General features: G+C 43.6%; 1 protein-coding gene across 2 annotated transcripts in view; it reads left to right on the top strand.

The window, feature by feature from the left end:
- SPAG16 (sperm associated antigen 16) overlaps positions 1-27666 on the top strand; it is an 817531-nt gene that overhangs the window by 169471 nt on the left and 620394 nt on the right. For both annotated transcript variants that reach the window (XM_050916165.1, XM_050916164.1), the window contains exon 10: positions 10346-10476. In XM_050916165.1, the coding sequence (XP_050772122.1) occupies positions 10346-10476 (131 nt within the window). The remainder of the gene's footprint in view (positions 1-10345; positions 10477-27666) is intronic.

The raw sequence follows: 27666 nt of genomic DNA, 5'->3' as shown, positions 1-27666 counted from the left end.
TAAACATTTAAAAAACCTTATTTACTTTACATCCAACAATAGTTTAGTTATATATTATAGACTTATAGAAAGAGACCTTCTAAAAACGTTAAAATGTATTACTGGCACGCAAAACCTTAAATTAGAGTGAATAAATGAAGACTCGACACACCACTTCTGAAAGGTTGCCAGCCCCTGGTATAGGTGTTTGTGAGCGGGATCTTTCCCTATCCCATCAACCCCTTCTTGGGCTCTGGAACATGCCGCAAGCTCAAGGCTTTAAGTCTTGCAGCACATGCCACAAGCCCATGCCAAGTAGTGATCCCCTCAACTCTTGCCTACGCGTCTGGGAGAGTCGCATGAGACCGAGCGCTGCAAAATCTGCAGGGCTTTTAAGCCTAGGATGAAAAAGTGGCGGGATTTCCCTTTGAAGCAGCTGCTCATGGAATCTGCACTTCATCCAGCGGCTTCAGACCACCCAGGCTCGGGCCGAGTGCGTTGGTGCAGAGTGCTCTGGCATGGGTTCATGACTTGGGGCCGAGGAAGCAGTCTAGTACGAGAGACCCTCGGCACTGCAACAGGGAGCAGTGGCCCAGCTCCACTCTACTTCCCTGGTGCCCCACAGGTGACATAAAAAGACTGAGAGAGGGCGGTGTCCTCTGAGAGCTGCAGAACTGCCAGGGGACGTGTCGCTGCACGTAAGGAAGGACCTGGCTCCCAGACAGCAAGAGTCGATCCTGTCAACTCCGGCACCCCAGAAGGCACCATCGAGTCTGGCACACAGCGACTCTCAGGCAGTGCAGTGCCAGGTGGAGGTGTTGGAGCCACCCTCCATCCCAGCCACTTTTGAAGCCGCAAGATATCTCATAGAGGTGACTGTGGCTCAATCCCCAATTATTAGGGACAAGTCTCTGGTACCACTGAGACCAGTACCATCCAGAGGCAAACTCACCATGATGCAGCGGACTTGATCCTATCACCGCAACATCATTCCCTGACACCAAGTCCAGCACCGGGGACATGGTGATCTATCTGCCTGGCACTGAGGATAGGTCTGCACCAATCCACAACACTCTGCAGTACTGGCACCGTCAAGTGGCTCCGGAGCCCAGCAGCTGATCGCTGGCACTGGACCCACAGCACCAGTCCCCATCATCAGACTACCAGCACCAATCCTCGGCAAGATTGTCGTTACACTGGTCCCCTGCCTCTTCCACACTACACTGGTGGCCAGCACGTAGGGCTTCAGCACTGCACTCGGGCTCTTCAGCGTCTGATGCCAACTCATATTTTTCGAGGTGCAGTCGGCACAGATCGGGCAGGCACCAAAGGGATGCACGTGCGGCCTGGCAGCTGCAGTGGCAACCCCCCACACAATGGCCCTTTTAGACCCCCTCGGCTTACCATCAGGCCCAGGGTACCCTGCCCTTCCCAGTCACCTTGAGATAGACCTGCCCCTTGGGGAGCTGAAGCTGCCCTCTCCAAGCCACCCCCTCAGACTGCAGAGGTGGGGTCAGAGCCAGCTCAGGACCTGCTGCTAGTCTATGAGATAGCCTCCTTTGCTGAGCCAGTGGTGGAGCCTGGTACAGTCCAGGAGCAACCCAGGCAGCTTGAGGGACAGGAGGACCCTATTCCACCACTTGCCACCTCATCTTCCTAACCCAATGAGGCGGTAGCAGGGGCATCAGCTTCAGGGTCCCTCCCTATTGACCACAGGGCACACCAAGACCTGCTCTGTTGCATGGCTTGCAACACAGGCCTGAAGGCAGAGGAAGAGGAAGAAGGCAAAGGATACTATGGTAGACATTTTTGCCCCAGAAGGTCCTTCCTGGGTGGTGCTAACGCTAATAAAGACCATTCAAAAGACTAATAAGACCCTGTGGCAGATTCCAGCCTCCATTCCACCCACCACCAGTGGTGTAGAGAGGAAATACTTTGTTCCTTCCAAGGGCTACAAGTACCTCTTCTCTCACCCACCCTTGCTCCCTGGTGGTCTTGTCGGTAAATGAAAAGGAGCATCGGCAACAGCCACCAGCCCCCAACTCTAAGGAGGCTAAATGCATGGACTTCTTTGGCGGGAAGATCCATGCCACAGGGGTCCTCCAGCTTAGGCTAGCCAACCAGCAGGCTATCCTCAGCAGGTACAACTTTAATTCTTGGACTTCTATGCCTAAGTATAAGGAGTTGCTTCCAGCAGAGTCAAGGATGGAATTTTCCACCATAGTCGAGGAGGAGAAGGCAGTAACAAGGACCTCCCTACAGGCCTCCCTTGACTTGGCTGATTCAGCTGGCCATAACCTCTCCTTGGGGGCGGTGATGGGATGAACTTCCTGTGTCCAAATGTCTGGGTTACCTCCGAAAGTTCAACACACCTTGCAGGACCTTCCCCTTGAGGGCACAGGGCTGTTCTCGGACCAGACCAGTCGACTTGAAGCTACACAGCCTGAAAGACTCTAGGCAACTATGAAGTCATTGGGGATGCACATGCCGGCTACCCAGTGCAAGCATTTCAAGCCCCAGCTGCAGCAGCAGTGGCAGTACCATCCCCACCCAAGGCAGGACTTCTACTGCCGTAGGGTAGAAATAACAGGCGCGAGCCTTCAAACCCACCTTCAGGGCAGGGATGGGGCCTGACCAAGCCATTGTTGGGCTCCAAACAAGGCTTTTGAAGGGACATCTGAGGATGGCATACCTGCTGTGATTCTGGATCCTTCCCCATGCTTCATGAATAGTCTGTCCCACTTCTACCATGCTTGATCACAAATAACATCGGACTGCTGGGTGCTCTGCACAGTAGAAGTGGGATATTTTCTCCAGTTCTGCTCCTCCCCTCTCTCCCACCCCCTTTCCCCATCTCTCTTCAGGGACCCTTTTCACGAGCAACTCCTTATCCAGGAGGTGCAATTGCTTCTTGCCATAGGAGCAGTGGAGGAGGTTCCTCAGGAGCTAAGGGGCAAGGGATTCTACTCCCGATACTTCCTTATCCCCAAGGCAAAGGGGGTCTCAGACCCTTTCTAGACCTGCGAGAACTCAATCAGTTCATGGTGGAGTTGAAGTTCTGCATGATCTCCCTGAGCACAATCATACCTTCCTTGGATCTGGGAGACTGGTACACCGCCCTTGACATGAAAGATGCATACTTTCACATAATCATTTGTCCAGCTCACAGACATTTCCTGACGTTTGTGCTCCTATTCAATCTATCGACGGCCTCCCAAGTGTTCACCAAGGGTATGTCGGTGGTCGCGGCCTTTCTCTGCAAGAGGCAGGTACAGGTGTATCCTTACCTCAACAACTGGCTGCTGTGGGGGTGTTCCAGGGAGCTGGTGGAGTCTCATGTCCAGTTCGTCAGAGCTACCTTTTAGAGACTAGGACTCCTCCTCAACGTGAACAAGTCAACGCTGTCACCGACCCAAAGAATAGAATTCATTGGGGTGGTGCTGGACTCGGTACAGGCGAGAGCAATCCTGCCGGAGTCCCAATTCCAAGCAATGACAGACATCATCCAGACTCTCAGGCAATACCCCCCACCACAACTTCAAGAGGATGCCTGAGTCTCCTCAGCCACATGGCAGCCTGCACCTACGTGGTCAGGCATGCCAGACTGAGGTTCAGACCACTCCAAGCATGGCTTGTGTCAACCTGTCACCCAGGACGAGACAGCTTGGACTCAGTAGTGACAGTGCCAGAGCGAGTTCTAGAATCCCTCCGTTGGTGGCTAGACCCTTGCACAGTCCATGAAGGAGTCTCCTTCAACACCCTTCAACCCTCCATGACCCTAATAGCGGACGTGTCAGTTCTGGGTTGGGGGTCCACCTAGGAGATCTCCAGACACAAGGTCTGTGGTTTCAGACCAAGATCTCACTCCACATCACTATCAAGGAGCTCAGACCTGTGTGACTAGCCTGCCAGACCTTGCAGTCCAGAATGCAGGGCCAGTGTGTAGCGGTGATGACCAACAACGCCACCGCCATGTTTTACATAAACAAGCAGGGCAGAGCCCACTCTTCCCCTCTCTGTTGGGAAGCTCTCCAGCTTTAGGACACCTCCAGGTGAATGGAGTATGCTATTTCCCAAGAGTACAGAACAAGCTTGCAGACCACCTCAGAAGGTCATTTCACAACCACGAGTGGTCCATCCATCCGGACGTCATACATTCCATCTTCCAAAGGTGGGGGTTTCCCCACATAGAACTTTTTGTCACCAGGAGTAACAGGAAGTGTCCAACATTCTGCTTTGTCCAAAAACATAGTCCAGGCTCCATCTTGGACGCATTCATGCTACGCTGGGAAGACTGCCTCATCTGTGCCTTTCCGCTGGTCCCACTTATCCACAAGGTGCTGCTCAAGATCCGCAGAGGCAATTCTGCTGGCCCCTGTGTGGCCACAGCAACATTTGTACACCATGCTTCTGGAGCTGTCAGTGGACACCCCAATCGCACTGCTGCTCTACCCTGATCTGATCACACAGAGCCACGGTCACCTCCTTCACCCAGATCTCCAGTCCTTCCATCTTATGGCTTGGAAGCTTCATGGTTAAAGCCAATGGAACTCCAATGCTCAGAATTGGTGAGCGAAATGCTGCTTGGTAGCAGGAAATCTTCCATTGGGACCACTTACTTAACTAAGTGGGAAAAGTTCTCGTGCTGGTGTGAGAAGCGTCACACTCCTCCACTTCAGGCATCTATACCACTCATCCTGGAGTATCTACTGCATCTAAAGCAGCAGGGATTGGCAGGATCATCCATCAGGGTACACCTCACTGCCATCTCGGCATTCCACCCAGGGGAGTCGGGGTGCTCTTTATTAGCCAACCCCATGGTAGGGTCTTTCCTGAAGGGCATAGAAAGGTTATATCCACATTTGTGACCACCTGTACCTGCTTGGGATCTCAATCTGGTCCTCTCCAGACTAATGGGGCCCCCATTCGAGCCACTGGCGACATGCTCCCTTCTGTATCTCTTGTTGCCATCACATCAGCCAGAAGGGTGTCCGAATTAAAAGCGCTGATCTCCAATCCCCCCTACATGGTCTTCCATAAGGACAAAGTACAACTTAGGCCACACCCAGCCTTTCTACCCAAGGTGGTGTCTCAATTCCACATTGGTCAAGACATCTTTCTGTCAGTCTTCTGTCCCAAGCCTAATGCTAGTGTGCAGGAGCAGAGGCTTCACTCACTGAATGTCCAGTGCATGTTAGCATTCTATATCGAGCACACGAAGTCTTTCAGGAAATTGAACCAACTGTTGTGGCGGCGGGAGACTGGATGAAAGGGCTTCCAGTCTCTTCACAATGCATTTCTTCCTGTATCACAAACTGCATCCGTACTGGCTACAAGCTGGTCAAGGTCCTAGCGCCAGCTATTATGGCCCACTCGACAAGAGCACAAGCCTTGTCAGCCGCCTTCCTGGCCCAGGTGCCTATCCAGGAGATCTGCAGAGCAGCGACCTGGTCTTCCATGCACACGTTTACCATTAACTATGCCATCACCCAGCATGCCAGAGAGGATGCAGCTTCCAGCAGAGCAATTCTCCAATTAGTGAATCCTTAACAAGCACTCAAAGAAGAAAACATGGTTATTCATCTTCTTGTAACTGTTGTTCTTCGAGATGTGTTGCTCACATCCATTCCAATATCACCCACCTTCCCCTCTGTCGGAGTAGTTGGCAAGAAGGAATTGAAGGGGAGTTGGATTGGCAGGGTCATATATCGAGCACCATGAAGGCGCCACTCCAGGGGGCTTCCAAGCTGACCCAATGGGAGCTGCTGAGGGAAAAAGTTTCCAACGACCAGGCACGCGGTGCGCGCACACCTGATTGGAATAGACACGAACAATACATCTTGAAGAACAAGAGTTATGAGCAGGCAAAAGTGTCTCTCTTGTGAGATGAAGACGTCCTCCTCTTTGTGCATATTCAGTTCCTGAAGCAGCTTGGTCACTATAATTTCCCCTCAGTCAGTTGCATCCCTTTGTAAGATCTATTTATAAATAATTATCAGAGCTAGCTATTATTATTATGAGCTTTTCAGCAGTAGATCTGAAAGCACTTTACAAAGGAGGTCATTTTAGAGATGGGGAAAGTGAGGCACACAGCGGTGAAATGATTTGCCCAAGATCCCCCATCAGCTAGCAGCAAGCTGGCAACACAATCCAGCGTTCCTACTGTACTTCATTGTACTCGATACTTTTTAGGGCTGGAGCTTATTTAGGAAGTGTAACAAGGTGACTTGCCCTTGGGCTGGAGAGCCTGGGGCTAAGCCAATCCTGATTACAGGATGACTCCCACCTGTAAGGAATATAAATAGCCACGTTTAAGTGCTGATGGCATCCAGTGAGAGAAAGGGCTGGAGGGAATAGTCCTCAGGACCCTGATTCAGTAGAGAGAAACCAGAGCAGATAAAGTAAGCTAAGAGCATGGAGGCCTGGGAGAGATACTGACTAAAACAGAAGAAAGAGTCAAAATCTCTGCAGGCAGAGAGGTCTAGGAGAAATGTTGACTAACCAGGGGAGAGACTGGGAGACTCAGAAGGGGAGCAAAGAGATAGGAAGTGGCCCAGTGAAAACTGCATTGTTAGTAAAGATCCAACCTAATTCAGGGCCCTGGGCTGGAACCAAGAGTCAAGGGTGGGACTGTGTTCCCCTACCAGCCCAGGGAGAGGCAGACAAGCCCTTCACAGGGGTAGTTGAACCCAGCAGCAGATTGAACTGAGGATGGGCTGAAGACGAGCCCCAGAGAGAATAGAAGGCTTTTTGTTTCTGTTAGAGACGGTTTGGGATTTTAGTGTGGAAAATGGGGACCCTGAAAGGGGTGGACTAAAGACTGTGATCTGGCTGGTGGTCTGTCTCAGTGAGTAAGTTACCATGTAGAAAGACTGCCATGGCACCTGAGTGACTGTCAACAGGTGGCGCTAGTACAGTAAGGAGCAGCAATGTCATTCTTGACCATGAGCGGATACCAAGTGGTGAGAGAACTCTGTAGCAAGAAACATGAATTATAGAGAGGCTTTAAAATGTGAATTAAAATACCCTCCTAATATACTGCAGTTTTGGAATTTAATTGCCCTATGCTTATTCCTTCAATTTAATCTTGACTGAGTTCAAGAACTAGTGCAAACACTAAAAAGAATGTCCATATCTCTGCTATCTGTACATACACAGATAATAACGTGCGGATCGTATTCCATTCTTAATCTGATTAGGTGATGGGCATTTTAAAGAACACTGTAAATTAATCTTCTGTATGAAACTTATTTTCAACAGTGTATTTTGGGAATGTTACAAACGTACAGTCAGCTGTATCATTAGAATTCCTTTAAGGATACAAGGACTTTTTTTTAAGTCCCTAATTGTATAAGATTAATACTCTCCTGATCTTCTAAAAGGACAATCTGTTTTTAATAAAGCCCATGTAGCCAGGCTAATTAGAGCAGGTAATAAAATCTTCTAGCTGGTTGATTAATCTTTAGAAAACCTTTAAGAGTCTACACTGATCAGGAAGTGAGGTTGTAAAACCACATGGAAATAGAGACATTTCCACTGTTTAGCAGTATTGTCCTAGATAAAGAAAAAATATGCTCTTCTGATGAATAGATATTAATATTTTTTATTTTTCTGGTTGTTGTTTAAAAAACAAATTTATTACTAAGGATGATCTTAGACAAAATTCCTGGCTCAACACATCTTAACCCTTGGAATGTTTGAAATCTGTGTCAGGTTAAAATGTTGCTACTAGTCCTATCTGTATGATGGTCAGACTTAAATCCTTAATCTAAACACCGTGGAACATTTGGGCATTTGAAATCCAGTCCTGGTTGTGCAGTTTGAGCCCATCTCTCTAGTACAATTCCATACTGGTTGTCTAATACAATGCAGACTAGTCTAATCTAAGTATTTATCATCCCTGTGGTATCTTTGCTTTATAACAAATTGCACATACAATCTAAATATCTGCCAAAAAGTTTAGACTTGGATGCTGAAAGATAGGTGTCTGTAACACTATATTTAAGGATCTGATTGAAAGCCCATTAAGGTTGATGTTGGATCCTTTCCATTGATTTCAATGGGCTTTGGATCAGGGCCTTACGGCTAGACTTTCAAAGTTATTTAGGTGCCTAAAGAAGCAGATAGGTGCCTAGTGGGAATTATAGAAGGATCTGAGCAGATGAGGTGTGTAAATTCCATTGATTTCAGTGGATTTAGGCACCTAACCCACTTACACTCCTACTGGGGTTTTCAAAAGAAGCTATCTGCATCTTTAGGCACTGACATGCCTTTGCAAATCTGGCCCTTGGTGCCTAAAAAATAAATGACCTAATTTCCCCAAAAAATAAATGAACAGGAGCAAGTAACAAGTAAACTGCATAAGTAGGACTGCTTTAGCCAGCGTGCAAATTATAGAGCATATGCAGCTCTAAATTACACTGGAGACAATATTGGTTGAAGATTGGGGAAAGTGTAAAGGTGGCTTAAAGTCACATTTGTCTGAAAATGAGTTTGCTACAGTGCAGGACTGAATTAGGGTTGCCAGGTGTCTGGTTTTTGACTGGAATGCCCAGTCGAAAAGGCCCAGGTGGCTCTAGTCGGCATCACTGACCGGGCCATTAAAAGTGTGGTTGGCGGCGCAGTGGGGGCCTTGGGCGAAGACAGGCTCCCATATGGCTCCCGGAAGCGGCCTCCAGGTCTCTGCAGACCCCATGGCACATGGGCAGCCAGGGAGCCTGTGCGTGCTGCCCCTGCCCTGAGTGCCGGCTCCGCAGCTCCCATTGGCTGGGAACCATGACCAATGGAAGCTGCGGGGATGATGCCTGCGAAAGCAAAGGCCCTGCATGGAGCCTTCCTGGCTGGAGGGGCCTGATGGCTACTTCCTGGGAGCCACAGTAAGTGCCACTGGGACCCCAGACTCCCTCCTGCACCCCAATCACCACCCCAGCTCGGAGTCCCCTCCCACACACAAACTCCCTCCCAGAGCCTGCACCTTGCTGCCCTCCAACACCCTAACCTTCTGCCCCAGCCCTGAGCCTCTGCCTGCACCCCAAACCCCTCATCCCTGACACCACCCCAGACCTCATATCCCCAGGCAGAGCCCTCACCCTCCACTGCATCCCAACCCCCGCCACAGTCCAGAGGCCCCTCCTGCACTCCAAACCCCTTATCCTCACCCCTAGCCCAGAGCCCATACCCCCTATGCCCCAGCCTGGAGCCCCCTCTTGCTCCCCAGACCCCTCATTCCTGCTCCCCTGAGTCCATACCTCCAACCCAGAGCCCAACCCCCTCCGTACCCCAACCCCCTGGCCCAACCCAGAATCTTGTCCCACACTCCAAACCCCTCATTCCTGGCTCCACCCCCCAGCCTGAGCCTTTGCTCCCCTACACACCCCAACCCCCGCCCAGTGAAAGTGAGGTGAGGGTGAGGTACAGCAAGCGATGGAGAGAGAGCAGATGGAGTGAGTCGTGGGAGGGCCCTCGGAGAAAGGGCAGGGCAGGGGGTAAGGCAAGGGGTGTTTGGTTTTGTGTGATTAGAAAGTTGGCAACCCTAGACTCAATCCAGGTTTTTAAATTAGCAAATTTGCAATGTCAAATTTCTTGCTGTAGTGCTGGCTAAACAATCTAAAAAGATTTCGTCTGCTTAAATAATAACATGTTGCATAACAAGTTTTCCTCTGATGTTCACCCTGTGCTTTATGAAACTAGTATATATGGCATATAGAATTTTGGTTAAATTTTATATTGTGTTGCTATGCTACTGGCTTAACGCATTTCACTTTTCAGCCACATATATGCTGCCACCAGCAGATTCATAAATGGCAATTTTAATTAAAGCATGAAACCAATTTCTTTCTTTTATTTACATTCATATGCCTGCATAAACTTCAGTAAAGTTGCCAAGGTATGAATGACAGCAGAACTTGGTCATCATTTTCCATTATATTTCAGGGTATTTACAGTGTACCTGTGCATCGTACTTTGCAAACATACTAAACATACTCCCATGTTGAGCGGTGTAGATGCAGTCTTCAGATTTAAAGAAGGATGGGGTTTGGGCTACTTTTAACAACTAACATTGCTTCAGAAATATGCTCTGTGGAACATGCATTTGAAAAAAACAAATTATGTCTTTTGAATATACTCAGTGTTATCATTTATAGAGACCAAGGTTGCAAACATACTTGTGCTTAGCTTTAAGTACATGCATTAGTGTTTGCAGGACTGGAGGCTGACTGCAGTTTACTAGAAGCAATGTTGAAGAACCAATAGTGAGCAATGGAAAAAATAGACAACAGTATAAATGCAAAAATAAATTGTTAATGAATTTATTACATGAACTTGTGCAGTAATCTCAAGAATTAATACTTTTCTTTTTTCCTAGGATTCAGAATTTCCCATAGATACTCAAGTGAACCCTTATCTTGCTCGTGGCAAGCAATGCACCCGGCCATTGAAATCTGGAGTATACAGGCTGAGCAGCACTTTAAAAGTCCATGATCTAGCAGTCAGCTGGTAGGAACCTTAACCATTTTTTCAGTTTCTCATTGTATTACTGTTGAGTTTTATCTTTCAAAATGTCATAGAGAACAATTTGCTGAAAGTGGTGAATGGACTGTTTTTGTTGAACATCTGAAACAATTGTCAAAAGCACTGTGCAGGCCAAGGGGACTAGGCTGAGTCCTTGACTAAGAGACCTAAACCCTCGTCTATAAAACGTACAGAATACTTGCCCTGAGATTCCCATGCAATTTACTTACTGCCATAGTCTGATCTCCTATTACTCTGATTTATATCTAGTTATATCTATATCCTATTACTCTGATTTATATCTATAATGAATCCAGGGAGTTCCTCCAGATAGATGCTTTTAGTAGTTGATGTAACTGAGAACAGAATCTGGCCATCAGAAATTTTTTTATGGCAGACTCGTATCTGTGTCCTTTTCCCCTCTGTAGTCCATTTTGTCAGAGTGGATTTTCAAACCAGGTGAAGAGCATATGTGATAGGCCAACATTCTGAATATATCCATTAAAGATAGCTGGGAGTTTGCCATAAAAAATCTGTGTGGTAGTGAAGTCTTATAGTATGTCCCTCTAACGTTAACAGTCATTCTTTATAGATGTTTAAAGTGTGTGTAAATTGGTTTTCATGAGAAATAAACTAACGGAACTGGATTGCCAAGGAGTAATAGATAGATATGGTGGTAATGCTCATCTGAGTTTGCATCATCTTTTTTTGCTACAGTCTTCATCTACTCTTGAGGAAAGACCTGTAATTTGGACCAAATTCGTAGTGATTTTGTGAGTTTTGTGTAAATGAGCAAGGATGAATGTGCTAAAATTCATGTCCACTTGTGAACTAAGCTATGTTTTTAACTTAAGGGCCAGGTCCTCAGCTGGTGTAAGTTGACAAAGCTGGTAGCACTGTTCTGCAAAAACCACTCTGGCTGGGGTTTTGTGGGTGGACTCCAAACGTTGCACACTTATACCACCATAACAGGACTTTAAAGGAAGTGTTGAGGGAAGCTGAATGTTCTCCATTGTGGACAAAAATGGCTTCCTTTTGGTTGGCAGGTTTGTATTTAATAATAATTTCTAATGAAAATCTTTTATGTGAAGGTGACTGTACAGATTCTCGTAGTTGAATGATAAAAAAAATGAATGTTTTTGCAGCTGTTTGCAGCCCATTTCCTTGGGTCAAAATATCAAGTTTTAAATTTAGATTCATTAAATGTCATCGTTTACAAGCAATTGCACCTTTAACGTGCTTGCTAGTTATTGGGCTGAGGAAGAGTAAACATGAAAGTCATCTTTGACAATAGGTTACAGCTAGCAGCAAAGTTCAGTAATTTCTGACAAATTAGCTAGATGTGTTTCTTTGTAAATACATGTTTGAAACCCACCCAGATGCATTTCTTTTGCTATCTACAGATCTTTTGTAACAGTTTTGTACTGTCCACACTGTAGCCAGATTACAGGTTCAAGGCTACTAAATTTATCAGCCTAAAGACAAATTGTCTTTCCTCATTTAATTTCACAAAGTTCTTGTTAAATCCAAGGAGTTTTCTCCAAAGTTAAGTTATTTTCTTAGATCTTGTGTTTTGAGTAGTGTGGTTTCTCAAATGTCAGTTGAAGGCCTTCCCAAAAATCAGTGTTTGAAATATTGGAGAAACACTCAATATAATTTTATGAAGATCTGTCATATAAGCAATAAACAGCAAGTAGAGCTGGTTAAAATGTTGGTAACAAAAGGAGGTTTGTGCTGGTCAAAATTGTTATCTGGGGTTCTTTGAACCCAAAATGCCTGGTAACTTTACACTGTATGAGGTGGTGTCAGGAAATAAATCAAGGGAGACATGGCCATCCGACAGATAGATAGCTAGCACAAACAGGACAACACAAATGTGCTGTCACTTAAAGCTATACTTTACCTAGTCTCAAGCACTTACACACGTCTGCAACAGGTTAGTAAAACACCCCCAAACCTCAATTACCAAAGTTGGGTGTGTCCCTCGAGTGGCACAGCGGCAGTCTTCCGATGGCCAATCTTCCATCTGCCAGTGGAGACCACAAGATGTTTCTAGAGGGAGAGTCCTTGAAGAGTACAGTTATCTCAAACTTTCTTCCCTTATTTATTCATTAGTATCACAATAACATGTCACTGAAAGAAAACTTGTTAAGCAAGCAATTTCAAAGGTTAAGCAGGAGGTTTCCTTCTGATCATCAGTGAGCCAGATGGGTTTTTTCAGTCTGCATGTCTTGAAGCCCTAACAGATACATCCCTGAGGGCACATATAGACAAGCTTCCTGTTTTCCTAAAATGCATATCTGAGCAATTTCAACAGAGATCTCATCAGGAAGGACGCAGGGTCAAGCTACCTTTTCTGTGGCACCCAAATTTCCTCCCCTCCTGACTCGGTCATGCTAAGGCTGCTACACAGGCCCACTTATGGCCTGCTAGCTTGCCTACTTTTAGCAATAAGCAAGAGTGTTTCAGGCACTTTACTGGTCTGCCAAGATCTCCCCGTACAAAAATTGTTCTTCTTTGTGAAACTGGGAACAATTTTTCAAAAATCTGAAAATGTTTGATGAAAATCCATTAAAATCTTATTTGCGGTTAGGAAGACTGCTAAACAATTTTGACAGATTTTCACAGTAGTTCTTTAAATTTCTGCTTGATTTTTGATGGACTTGGTTTAATCACATGAGTGATTGGCTGAATCTACCCCATATGGTAGGTCATCAGTCCCCTTGATGATTACCTGTTCTGTTAATTCCCTTTGAAGCACCTGGCATTGGCCACTGTTGGAAGACAGGATACTGGGCTAGATGGACCTTTGGTCTGACCTAGTATGGCTGTTCTTATGTTCTTATATTCTCAAGTTCTTATGTCAAGATTTTGACTAATTTTCTCTGGTGCAGCTGCATACTGCATGGGATCTCAGATCCAGTGAGGGAGGATAGCTGGGCATGACTATGTGTCACTTCTTTCTGCAGTCTGTGTAGGGGAGTTACTAATCTTCCTTGCCCAAAAGTGTACAGCCAGGATTTTAGGAGAACGTTGATCCTATCCTCATGCCCCTCTCTGCACACTGGAAGGGAAAGTGATCCATTCACAAAAATATTTTGAAGGTTTATTGCCCAATATTATGTAAAACCTGCATTTATTTGTTTTAGCAGACTACTCTTCCCCTCAAAGGCCAGCCAGCTCTGTTTAGAAGCAGAGCCACTTCAAAAAATGGTGTTTGGACACTGTAGAGGGGATTATCAGATCCTGTTAGAAAGGGATGAGGTGACTGACTGATGAGCATCTGATTTCTATGGAGGCTGGAAGTGTGGGTGGTGGGATTCACAGGAAACCAGTTGACTCCTGTGATAGGCCATGGGGCAGGGAGGCTCTGAGAAGGGAGGATCTGAGTCAGTGGGAAAGTAGCTATTGGGCTTATGTTGAACTGTTTTATTTTGGGAGTTACTAAAGGTTGTCAGTGCAACCAATAAATGGTGCTCTGAAGAAAGGGCCTGAACAGACTCTGGGCTTGGCATTAATACCTCCTGGGCTGGGGAGACACCCTAACTATAGCTACATACACCGTTAAAAAATGTATTCCTGTTTACATGTAAGTGGGTGTTCCTAAATCCTTTTAGCCCTACATGATACTTTGTAGTGTAAAGAATAGGTCTAAACAGCTATGCCTGCCACTGTTGCCATATGACTTTAGAGATAATAAAGAAAAGCAAATATAAAGGATTTAGTGATATTATCAAGGTTTTCCTGATGGGATTAGTCAAAGATATTTTTTCCTCCAAGGATTAGCTCATCATTATATTTAATTATATTAGGTTTCCCCATTTATTATGAGTGCCTTCCAGAGGTGATATTTTTTAAATCTCCTTGAAAATTCAGACACATTGACTTTCTGCAGACAGTGTTATAACATTCCCTCATTCTAAAATTACACCTTAAGGCTCCAATCCTGCATTGAGATCTGCAAAGGCTCAGTGGTCTGCTGTGCTTTATACTTGTCTTCAGGTCTAGTTTTGAAGAAGTGAAAGGTCAATGAAAGTGAAAGAAGTGAAAGTCTGGTCCATCATCCAATTTACATGTGGTTTTCTTATTTTAAATGGAATCTACTTCAGACTGCTTGAGTGTTTAGGACATGAAGACAGTGTTCTCATTGTCAGTTGTGAGCCTCTTCCTTTAAGAGCTAAGCATTTTAGCTTCTAGGTAAAAATAAATGCTGTTTACCAAACCTCTGTGGAGCAGTGATGACACCTTCTGGGTATATAGGAAAACCCAGACATCTAGCATGGGTTTTTCAGGGTCTTTACCATCTAACATGCTATTCCTGTTTAGATTTCAAAACTGAGCAAATGGTATTTGAGCAACTACAAATTAGATAATCCAGCTGGTATAATACGCAAGTTTCACACTTAAATAAGTACCCTTAGAAGTACCTAAGGGTCTTCCATTTGCTGTAAACTTAAAATGGTATTAAACTTAAACTTTCCCTTCAGACATTCTTTCAGGGCTTCCACTGAAGGCCCTGGGCATTGTTCTTGTGAATCAGAGAATAATTTAGCCAACACTTCGCAGAATTGCACATCCCATGGCACCAGGCAACCATTTGATATATGAGCCATCTGCCTGACATTGTCTCTTTAATGTACAGAAACTCGTTTTTTTAAAGTTCCCACATCTTATGAGTTTATACAGCTGTTTGAGAATTGAGTTAAAATTCTGTCTGATAATTAAGTACTGTCACCTAAGTAGAAAGTGTCTATACATTATATTCATAAAGTATTATCTAATCAGCAAAATCCTTCTAGTCCCCAGAACATATATAATACATTTCTTTGGTGCAGTATGACTTGTTAAATCTTTAATGAATAATATGTGTAAGAACTACAAAAGGGTGCCATGTTTCTCAACATGGAAACAACTGGCTTAGGGGAATGGAAACTTTGTAAATGCTAATTTACTTACTTTCCTCCTAATTCTTCTTTTGGGGGATGCAGTTTCCTTTCAGCCCCAGTGGAAGTGACAGTGGGTCCAGCCACAGAACCTGTGAGTCAATACTCTTATCCACTCTTCGTGGTGGAGGATGTGTGGGAACTTTTCCTGACATGAAGCAAAGGGAAGTGCTGTCCCTCAGGTCCCAACTAGAGCTGATTAGGAATTTTTTGACATGGGTTGTGGGGTTTTTTTTGGTTGGAAAATAATGATATGTCAAAACTGAAAATGTTCATTAAAATCCATTGGTTTTGACAAAACTTTCATTGGAATGTTTCTCTGGTCCAGGATGGAATTTCTTCTCAAAAACAGAGAGACCCCAGAATAACCAAAAGCCCAATAGTTAGGGCACTCATCTGGAATGCAGGAGACCTGGTTTCTCTCTGCTCTGCTTGATTTTGGAGCAAGAACTTGAACACGGGTCTCACGTATCTGAGTACTGTAACTTCCAGGCTGTGGAGTCAGTCTCTCACTCTCTGGCTGAATGAATATTTAATTATTTATATAAAGTGGAACAGCTCCAACAGGAGAGAGTAACTTTATAACCTGGTGGTTCAGGCACTTGCCTGTTATGTGGGAGACCAGTTTCAAGTCCCTGCTCTGCCTGAATCAGAACCTCTTTTTCCCATATGCCAGGCAAAAGCCTGCCCTAACCACTGGACAACTCCGGAGGGGGTCTGTGGGTCTCTGTTTTTCCTCCTCCCTCTCCAAAAAAAAGGTCTAATTTTAATTTCACATCAGAACACAAACAAACTTCAATATCTCATTTTTTTAAAGCGAATTCAGGTTTTCCAGCTAGCCTTAGTCCTGACCAAAGAAAGAGACTGTTTTGACCCTAATGTTCTCTCCTTACAATATGTCAGGGGCACATAATGCCTGCAGTGTGAGAATTTTAAAGCTTACTTTATGTCCTTTGCAAAGATATCTTAAGTGAAGTGTAATAGAAATATGTTTGCTTTACATAACCAGCCAGCTTCACGTAACATTACACTGATGATGCAATTTTCTGTAGTCTACCTCTGAATAGACTTGGTAAGGTTTAATACACTTTCATGCCTGTGCCACTTGCATTGCATTTCTTGCCTTCTGAAACTCATAAACACTTTTTTTTTTGCCTAGGATTTAACATCTTGATACAGAGATGACTGGGGTATATACAAATATTAGCTCATATATGCCTTTGCATGTGCATATGTTCAAACTTAGCAAGAGCGTTTTGATACTTGAGCTTTGTTCTATTTTATCTTCACTGATACTTTCAGAGTCTTAAGCGCCTTTGTGGTGAGATTAGAGTGGGAAAAACCTATTTCAAAAAGTAGTACACATTTTTCCACAATGAGTAATTGTCAAAGTTGGATGCTGTAGAAAGTAATTGTTGTATCCTGGGTGTCTTGGAGGAGAGGAGTGTGAGAGAGTCTCTGTCCTCTGTGTCCACTGGGGCTCTTCTACAGTCTTAATCCCTTCAGAGGTCAGGAGGGACTTAGCTCCAAAATGTTCTCCAGCAAAAACTAAAGTCAACTCACTATGGGGTCATCCCCACTCTCCTAAACTGTTTTAGTTGAGCATTGCTCTCTCCTGGGGACTAAGCACTTCTCCACCAGTGGCTGCTCTGGCTATCAGGCCTGTTTCTCCACCAGCAAAGCTCCCTTCATGTTGTATATGATAGCATAGATATTCCCACAGAATGGACTTTCTGCTTTAGTTACCAGATGATAATAGGACTTCCTGAAGCACATTCTGTGGAACTAATGACCCTAATGAAGGGTGGCCAGATGCCTGGTTTTGACGGGAAAGTCTGGTTGAAAAGGAGACCCGACAGTGTCTGGTCAGATTGACTGACCCGACACCCACTGTCTGGTTACTGGAGATGGGGAGGCACTGGGTCATCACCCGCACCAGCCCCTACTCAGCTGCGGCCATCTCCTACCTGTATCAGGTGGCTCCAGCTCCTTCCTGACCCAGGCGGGGAGGTGGAAGAGGAAAAGTAGTGAGCTAAGGGGGGGAAGAGGAGTGGATGGGGGTAGGACCTCAGGGGAAAGAAGAGGGATGGAGCCTCAGGTGGAGAAGATGAGGCAGGGCTTTGGGGGAATAGGCGGGGAAGGGGTGGAGTCTCAGGGAGAAGAGGCGGGGCAGGGGAGGTTCTGGCACTCCTTCTGAAGTGTCTGGTTTTTAAATATTACCAAGTTGGCAACCCTGTCCTAATGTGCTGTTTCATATTGTCACTTTCAAAATATTTGTAGACTTCATTTGAGATAAGAAAACACCTTTTTTAAAATATCCAATTGGGAAGACATTAGCCTTTTTAGCTCATAGTTATTACATCTATGCCAATACATCTATGTTTATTTCCTTGTAAATCTGTAAATAAATGAAAAAGCATTATAGACTCATAGACTCATAGGTCAGAAGGGACCAATCTGATCATCTAGTCTGACCTCCTGCACAAGGCAGGCCACAGAACCCCACCCATCCAATTTTATACAACCCCTGTCCCAGGACCGAGTTATTGAAATCCTCAAAAATGGTTTGAAGACCTCAAGCTGCAGAGACACTACCAGCAAGCGACCCGTGCCCCACGCTGCAGGGGAAGGCGAAAAACCTCCAGGGCACCTGCCAATCCGCCCTGGAGGAAAATTCCTTCCCGACCCCAAATATGGCGATCAGCTAAACCCTGAGCATGTGGGCAAGAGTCACCAGCCAGCACCCAAGAAGGAGTTCTCCGCAGCAACTCAGTACCCATCGCATGCAACATCTCCCCGCAGACCATTGAGCAGACCTGTCTGGTGGTAATTCAAGATCAATTGCCCAAATTAACGATCCTATCATAACATCCCCTCCATATACTTATCAAGCTTTGTCTTAAAGCCAGGAAAGTCTTTTGCCCCTACTACTTCCCTCGGAAGGCTATTCCAGAACTTCACTCCCCTAATGGTCAGAAACCTTCGTCTAATTTCAAGTCTAAACTTCCTAATATCCAGTTTATACCCATTCGTCCTCGTGGCTACATTAGTACTAAACTTAAATAATTCCTCTCCCTCCCTAACGTTAACCCCCTTGATATATTTATATAGGGCGAGCATATCCCCCCTCAGCCTTCTTTTGGCCAGGCTAAACAAGCCAAGCTCTTTGAGTCTCCTTTCATAAGGCAGTTTTTCCATTCCTCGGATCATCCTCGTAGCCCGTCTCTGAACCTGTTCCAGTTTGAATTCATCCTTCTTGAACATGGGATACCAGAACTGCACACAGTATTCCAGATGGGGTCTCACCAACGCCGTATACAACGGTACTAACACCTCCTTATCCTTGCAGGAAATACCCCGCCTGATGCATCCCAAAATCGCATTTGCTTTTTTAACAGCCGTATCACATTGGCGACTCATAGTCATCCTGCTATCAACCAGTACCCCAAGGTCCTTCTCTTCCTCCGTCGCTTCCAACTGATGCGCCCCCAACGTATATCCAAAATTCTTATTATTAATTCCTAAATGCATGACCTTGCACTTTTCACTATTGTATTTCATCCTATTTCTATTACTCCAGTTTACAAGGTGGTTCAGATCTTCTTGAATAGTATCCCTGTCCTTCTCCGTGTTAGCAATACCCCACAGCTTCGTGTCATCCGCGAACTTTATTAGCACATTCCCGCTCTTTGTGCCAAGGTCAGTAATAAAAAGGTTAAATAAGATCGGTCCCAAAACCGATCCTTGAGGGACTCCACTGGTGACCTCCTTCCATTATAATGAATGGTGAATTCCATTATAATGTTGGAATTTCCAGTGCCTTGTTAAGGAAAGGATTTCAGTGCTCTTTTGTTAATTGTTAAATAGCCAGAGTTACTGTTGTTTGTTTATTTATTTATATTTGTATTTTCAATCTTTTTTCATACAAAGTTTTGTGCTTGGTATTCAGTGATATGCAGAGGCTCACCCTCCTCTTCAGAAACAACTTTTTTATATGATGATAATTTTAATGTCAGCAGAACAAAAATAGACAGTTTAAATGAAGGATTGATTCCATGCCTCCTCTCCTCTCCCCTCCACCCCCCGAAATGAATCTCAAATGCCATATTCAGAAAAATGAAAGAAAAGTCGAATACAGCTTGTGAGGCAAGTTTTGGAGAAAATAATACTGTTTCCAGATTTGAAAGGCAGAGCATAATAAAATCAGTTATAGAGTGTCTTTTTGAGCTACAGTCCTGCATTTTGAATAGTTTCTTCTATTCCAAAAATAAAACTTGATTCAAATGGGAAAATAGAGAAGAAATATTGAAATTCTGCCTTGATCTTACCTTTTTCACAGTCACTCTATTTTAAATCATCTGTGAAACCATTTTGAGGAGTTAATTCAGGGAAAGACTGATCAGTCATTGTGCTTTCAGCAAGTTTTCATTATTTTTTTCACCCTATTAATTTTTTGTGCTCTTATCTATCCTGTTCAGTTACTTTTAATGGTTAAAATAATATAAAGTGTCAGTTTTTGCAATTTAAGAAATGCAATGACTATGCCTTTATAAATGCTGTTTATTTCCCATGTGGGCTGTCATTTTTCCTTCTGCCCTTGATGAAGAACTGTCAAATGTGATTTTGTTTAAAGAAGTGGAATTTTCATTCTCCTGCCACCAACATTTTAGAAAACTCAGAAACCCCAAGCATAATAGAAGCTTGATTTATCCCTTACATCTTTCATAAGAAGGTCACTGGGGCAGAGGCAGATAGCGAGAATGACTCTCTAACCTGGTGGTTAGGGCACTTGTCTGGGAATTGGGAGACCCAAGTTCATGTTTCTGCTCTAGTTACTATTTAATTATTTATACACAGTGGAGCAACTTCAACAGGAGAGACTGAGAGAGACCCAGTATATCCTATCCCCCAGAGACTAGGGCACTGTCCTTCAATGTGGGAGACCCAGTCCCTTCGCTATATCAGGCTGAGGGGGAACTGAAACAGTCTTCCCCACATGGCAAATGACTGCCCTACCCATTGGACTAAAACTTAAAAGGGAGGCACCAGTGCCATCACCTCCTCCAGCTGTTTTGTGAATGGTGCCTCAGTCCTGAAAGGATTTCCACTCACTCCCCCCAAAAAACCCACATTTTTATGTGGGCTTTCTATTTGCCAAAAAAACAAAAAGATCACCCAGCTCTACATGTGTTGACTGCTTATATGGAAAAGTAATATTAGGAAAGTGCCAAATATATTTTAGCTGTCATTTTAATAAGGAGAAAGAGCCAGCAATCCATGCATCACCCACAAGTGTTATGTGGATCACAACTTGTGAACCACTGCTCTAGAAAATTTCTGATTATCATAGGCTTGTAAGACTTCACATACCTTCTCTTCATGCCTATGTAGACAACTTCTGACACTAGTGATTTCCCTCTAGGTGACATGATGAAGACCTCTAAGTTAACTGATTGAATTGAGGTCAGTAGTGGTTGGAAGTCACTTCTTTCATTCTATATATCAAATGAGGGCTAGGTCTCGTTGTTGTTCTGGTGTGCTCGCTTTCAGAAGCACCTTCTTGTGTTCTGCCCTGTAATGTTGTGTGGCACAACCAGTGTCATCGAATCTGCATCTGAACATCGCTCAGCAAAGTCCCAGATTGAACAGCAATGGAATAGTTTCACTGTATTTGTTTAACACTATCCATTTCATTATAGAGACATGCACAAAGTGGAATTTATATCCAAGAGAATTTGCTTTGATTTCAGCTGCCATCATTTAAGTTGTTTGCTACTTGGTAGCAAATTTCTGGATGTTGAGATTCATAAGAAAATGAGATTTCTTCGGAAAGAGCAAAGAAAGAACAATGATGATTAAATGTATATATGAGTCAGCATACACACAGCTTGCCAATAATGTAGGAAGGTTGTGTTTTGGGGAAGTCTAAAGCATTCTTGAATGAAATTTCATCAGAACCCAAGAGTTTTCTATATGTGATATCATAAAAATAGAGAAAAGGGGAAACTAAAAAGGACACTAAATTAAAATAAATCATACTTAAGATAAATATGTGACTTACATAATAGAATTATTCCAAGAGTAATGCAAAGTGCTCTTTATACGTTTCATATAAAGATGCCACTCAAAAATAATGCACACGATTGTCTATATTTTTAATGATGGATTAGTTTTGCCGATAATTGCTTTGTAATTACTACTGTAAAGCACTTTCTTTGATGCTCTACTGTACAAATTGCAAATTAATTTGATAAAGCCTTCAGACTTTTGTTTTTCTTAATCTGACAGTTTACTTGAATGTTATGCATATATTAATAAATTTTAAAAAATGGTAAAAACAAACACCGAGATCCCAAACATTTCATTAAAGTTCAGTCATACATACATACATCTCAGATGGGTTTTATCCATGAAATAAAAGTGTTTGAGAAGTTTGAGAAAAATCTGTTCAGCCATTTTACATTGTCTGAGCATTTTGAACTGCCAGAAATGTGAGCATAGTCCTTGAACTGCAGTGACTTCCATAGGTCTTTAGAGAAAAGAAACATGCAAATAAGTATACCCTGTGGAAGTTCAGATCAAGTTGACATGTTTAGGGGTGTGTGTATGTGTAATATAATCGGACAGATGGAAAGGTTGTATTGTGGGGAAGTTTGCAGCATTGTTGAACGACATTTATCAGCACCAAAGAGTAGTAAAGGCAAGGGAAAGTGAGGTGCCTTAGCAAAAAGAGGGCACTCCACTCACATAAATAAAATGTAAGCAATACAAATATGGAACTGAGTAACTTACATAATGGAATAATTACAAGAGTAATGCAAAGTGCTCCTCAAATCATTTGCAATAAGCTTCTACTCAGGAATAGTTGGTGTGAAGATAAATTCCTTAATATCTAATATGTGAGCTACCCAGATATGATGATATGTGTCAGAGCAACCTTTAAATGACTAATAAAATCAGCGTTTGCTCACACAGTGAGACAGGTTATGATGGACCTTTTTATAGGTGCTGTGTAGAGAAGACAACTCAAAGAATCTTCCACTACCTTATGCACCTTACATGAGGACCAAGGATAATAGCAACTCCTGTGCTTTGGCGAGTGTAGGGACTGCTTCCTCTTTGAGACTGCAGGGATGCACAGTACCTCAAAAGGGGCAGGGAGTTGTGACTTCACATCTCAACCTCCGCTTCAAAATATTGAATGGGCTGGACGTTCCAGTGGAGGGAGATTCCCCCTAAGAGCATCTGCATCAATTGTGCCTCCTTGAAGATGTGCAACTCCCACCTTCTCCCATGTCTAAGATACCATTGGTTTTCCTACTTTTGGAATGGAAATACCTGGCAATGGTCTAATATTGCTAAATGTTGACTTTTTAATAACAATCATTGTCTGACTGTTCAATGAACTAACTGTTAGATTTGTTAGATATATTGATTTCACCAAATATGGGCCTGGTTTCTCCACTGCATTGGTCCACGTTTACACTGCTCTTACTCTAGTGAAGTTAATTGAATTACACTTCAATAAAGTGGTGAATGAGACCCGGTGTAGCTAATGATAGTGGGTTGTATGCTGTGAAATTGAATATTACCTTTCTTGCCAACCATCAGGAGGATGAAAATAGAGATCAGTCCTACTCATATTCTGTTTAGGTTCTTGTATATTGCCCATCACCATGATATATGGCTACATAACCATGTTGGATTATTTTATTGCATACTCTGTGTGTACTTAACTTGTAGATAGATTCCAAGACCAGAAGGGACCAGTGTCATCATCTAGTCTGACTTCCTGTATAACAGAGGCCATAAATTTTCCCCAAATAATTCTTAGTACAGGAAGGAAAATATCTGGTTTTGATTTAAATATTGTCAGTGATTATTTATCCTCTCTGTCAAAAATGTACCGTATATACTCATTCATAAGTCGAATTTCTTTTAGTAAAAGAGGGAAGCACCAGAGAAGGGGGTCAGCTTATGTATGGGGATAGAGAGGGAGAGGTGGGACACAGCCCCTCCCGCCAACAGAGGGGGCAAGGAGAGGCAGCACAGCCAGCAGAGCCAGAAGGGAAGAGGCAGGGCCAGAGTCTCTCCGCTTCTGGCCACGCTGCTCTCCTCCCAGCCTCCAAAGCAGCTGCAGCTCCAGGGCTGGCGGGCTGCAGCTGAGCCGCTCGGCCCTGCTCCCCAGAGCAGGCTGTGGCCACGCTGCCCAGCCCGCTGGAGCACGCTGCAGCTGTGCTTCCTGGCCCAGCCCACTGGAACATGCTGCAGCTGTGCTGCCTAGTCTGGCACGCTGGAGCAGACTGTGGTCACACTGCCCAGCCTGCCGGAGCAGCTCCAGCCAGGCCAGAAACATCCTCCCTTGGCCCTCCCCAGATAAGGTGGGAAGGGATGGGATGGCAAGAGTGTGGGGGTCCTGGGCTGGGGTGGGTGTCAAGTGTGGGGTGGTCACAGGGGTTAGTCCCCTGATCCCCAGCACCCTCCCCCCCCTCAAAAAAAATTTTTCCCCACCAGTTGCTGTCCTGATCCATCAGGGTAAGCAGCTAGCAGGCCAGGACACTTTGTTTACTTAGGTTTACCTCCATGCCTGTGGGCACTCGAGGCCTACCAGTGGCTTATCCTGATCACCCGGGAGCCAAAGTTTGCTGATCCCTGAATTATAGGGTCAGCTCGTGAATGGGTGATAAAATTTTTCCATTTTTACTTATCCATCTTGGGGGTGGGAGTCGGCTTATAAATGAACCGGCTTATGATTGAGTATATACGGTACCTCTTGTTTCCAGTCTGAATTTATCTAGCTTCAGTTTCCAGCCATAGGATAGTGCTATACCTTTATCTGCTGGATTGAAGAGCCCATTATTAAATACTTGTTCCCTATGTAGGTACTTACAGATTGTAAATAAGTCACCCCTTAAGCTTCCCTTTGCTTTGTTAAGCTAAATAGATGGAGCTCCTTGAGTGTACCACTATAAGGCGTATTTTTCTAATCCTTTAATCATTCTCCTGGCTCTTGGCTGAACCCTGTCCAATTTATCAACATCCGTTTTGATGTGTGGACACCAGAACTGAATACATGTGCCAAAAGGAAGTAATGTAATCTCTTTACTCCTACTTGAGAGTCCCTTAGTTATGCATCGCAGTATCACATTAGCTGTTTTGGCCACAGTGTCAGACTGGGTGCTTGTGTTCAACTGATTATCCACCACAATCCCCAAATCTTTTTCAGAGTCACTACTTTCCAGGATAGAGTTCCCCATTTTGTAACTATGGCCAGCATACTTTGTTCCTTGATGTATACATTTACATTTAACCGTATTGAAATGTGTATTGTTTGCTTGCACCCAGTTTACCAAGTGATCCAGATCACTCTGCATCAGTGACCTGTCCTCATTATTTACCACACTTCCAATTTTTGTGCCATCTGCAAACTTTGCCTATGATTTGGTTTTCTCCCAGGTCATTGATAAAAATGTTAAATAGCGTAAGGTCAAGAACCGATCCCTGTAAGACCTCACTAGAAATATACCTGCTTGATGACGATTCCTCATTTATAATTACATTTTGGGAACTATCAGTTAGCTAGTTTTTAATCCAGTTAATAAGTGACATGTTAATTTTATAGTTCTAGAGTTTTAATAAGAGGGCTTGGCTACACTCAAAACTTCAAAGCGCTGTCGTGGGAGCGCTTTGAAGTGTGAGTGTGGTCACATCGCCAGCGCTGGGAGAGAGCTCTCCCTGCACTGCAGGTACTCCACCTCCTCATGGGAATTAGCTTGCAGCGCTGGGAGCCGCGTTCCCAGCGCTGCAGCACTGTTTACACTGGCGCTTTACAGCGCTGTATCTTGCAGTGCTCGGGGGTGTTTCTTTCACACCCCTGAGCGAGAAAGTTGCAGCGCTGTAAAGCACCAGTGTAGCCAAGGCCAAAATGTCATGCAGTACCAAACCAAAATATATTATGTCAACACTATTACCTTTATCAACCAAACCTGAGATCTCATGAATTTTTTTTTTAGTTTGACAGGATCTATTTTCCATAAATCCATGTTGACTTGCATTAATTACATTACCTTCTTTTAATTCTTTATTAATTAAGTCTCATATCAGCTGCTCCATTATATTTTACGGGATTGATGTTAGGCTGACAGGCCTATAATTATCCAGGTCTGAGTATGTTCACAAGGCGTAAAAATAGAATTGTTTTTAAAAGATACAGTACCACTCCTGATTATGTTTTACTTGGTCTATCTTAACTGCACATATATTTTCTTCAGCTTAAACCGCCAAAATATCAGTTTTGATAAATTTCATGAGCTGTCCACGTGTAGGTAAGATGGAAAGAGAACATATGATGCTACCCAGGACAGTGAGATTGTTTAAAAATTACCAAAAAAAAAGACACAAGCTGTTCAAGAGGAATGTAATTTACATTCCTTGGAGTTTGTGACTTGGAATGCTGAAATAATCCAACAGATGAAACTCACTATTTGGACTATTCCCAACACAATTCTCTACTAGTTCCTCTGCCAGTGAATTGCCTTCTTAGTCTTTAAAAAACAAACAAACAAAAAAACCTCTCTCTGGAGACCTTCTAGCATTATAGTTTTAACTGTCCAAATACGTTGGTGAGGAAAGTAAGTGAGACAGAACTCTCTAGATTTTTCTTCAGGATGATTTATCATTTTTTTAAATAAGAAGTTAATTTCTGTACATAGTCTCAATTTTTAGGCATATTTTATATGCAATAATCATTTATTGCCTGATGTTGATGACAGGACTTGACATAATATTTCACATTTAGAAATTCAATAATGCATTTTTAAAACACTTCGGTTTTTCTAAAAAGATACTGTATAAAGAACAGTTTGTGTGTTGCATGTAGCACTAAGGTTTTGTTCCCCTTCCTCCTCCTTCTCCCCTCCAGTTTGTAAATATACTACCATGCCAAAACAAGTGCCCTAGCATATGATAAATATACATGAGCAAGTGAAAAATGCATGCATATGAGGAGTTGTGTGTGACAGTAGATTTGTTTCGATAATGGGCATGATTCAGCATTACTCTAGGTTTATGCCAGTCCCAGCTGGTGTAAAATCCCTTGAGGACTATAAACAGCTGTCATAAATTATAGCAGATCCCGCCTATGCCATGGTCAACACAGATTGGCCCAGAGAATGGAGATTCTTGATCATCCACCATCTCTTGCCTCCAGTGGATATTAGCACAGGAGAGAATCTGGGGTAGAACTGGAGGAATCTGTTAGTGAACTAGGCCAAATATATCTAGATCAGAGATGGAGCACCACTGACAAAAAAATGGCTGAAGACTACACTTTTTGCCAAATGGAAAAAGCAGATGATGGAAGTAGCACAATTATTAAAAAATTAAGCACTTTGTAGGGGAAATGAACTTTGAAGAATCAGGGTCAGATGGAATTCACCAGAGTATTAAAGGAATTATCTGAGGAATGATTAGCATCCTTATCAGTTATATTTAATTGCTTTTTTTGGACAAAGGTCTCTAGCAAAACATGGAGGTGATAGATTGGATCACCTTTTTAACAGCCTAAAACTGCCTTATTTCAGCCTTATTTCAGTTTATGGCTGCCTCTGCCACTTAGCCAAAGGCCTTAGCCTAAGAACAAGGCCTTAGACTATCCTAGTGAGAGAAGGCCTATAAACAGGCAGAGTGATTTTGATTCTTGTTTTATACGTCTATGACTAGCTAAATGATAAGAATACACCTACATTCGTAAAGTATAGGTCTGCGCTTTGCAGACAGGCCTGAATATCTATATCCTAACAATTGTTACATGCTATTATTCATATACAGCCATAGAAATTAGCAGTAGAAAACACGTAGTTACTTCATCTTGCCCATACCATGCTAAGCCAGTATTGTTCTTATGTGGCATATACCTTATGTTGGGCCTGGTGCTGAGGTGGAGCTTACTCATCATAAGTAATGTAAATATATTATGCAACAGGTATGTAACCCATTCTATTGAGTGGGAATTTTGTATATTGGGGTAGCAAACCCTTAAAGTAGGCAAAATCGATCTCTGCCTGCTGTTTGAATGTACAGTAATCACATTTTTCTAAAATGTATTTGCATAATTTTTTAGTTCCCAGATTGGTAAAGTTTTGCCAAACTAATAAGATGCTTATCTTCTCATAGGCAGTTCAGTGTTATCATTATTGATATTTCCAAATTCAAAATGATTTGCGTGCGTTAC

The sequence above is a fragment of the Gopherus flavomarginatus genome, chromosome 10 (genome assembly GCF_025201925.1).
Source record: "Gopherus flavomarginatus isolate rGopFla2 chromosome 10, rGopFla2.mat.asm, whole genome shotgun sequence".
Classification (NCBI taxonomy): domain Eukaryota; kingdom Metazoa; phylum Chordata; order Testudines; family Testudinidae; genus Gopherus; species Gopherus flavomarginatus.
The sequence above is the reverse complement of the archived record's forward strand: the minus strand, read 5'-3'. Positions and strand labels throughout refer to the sequence as shown.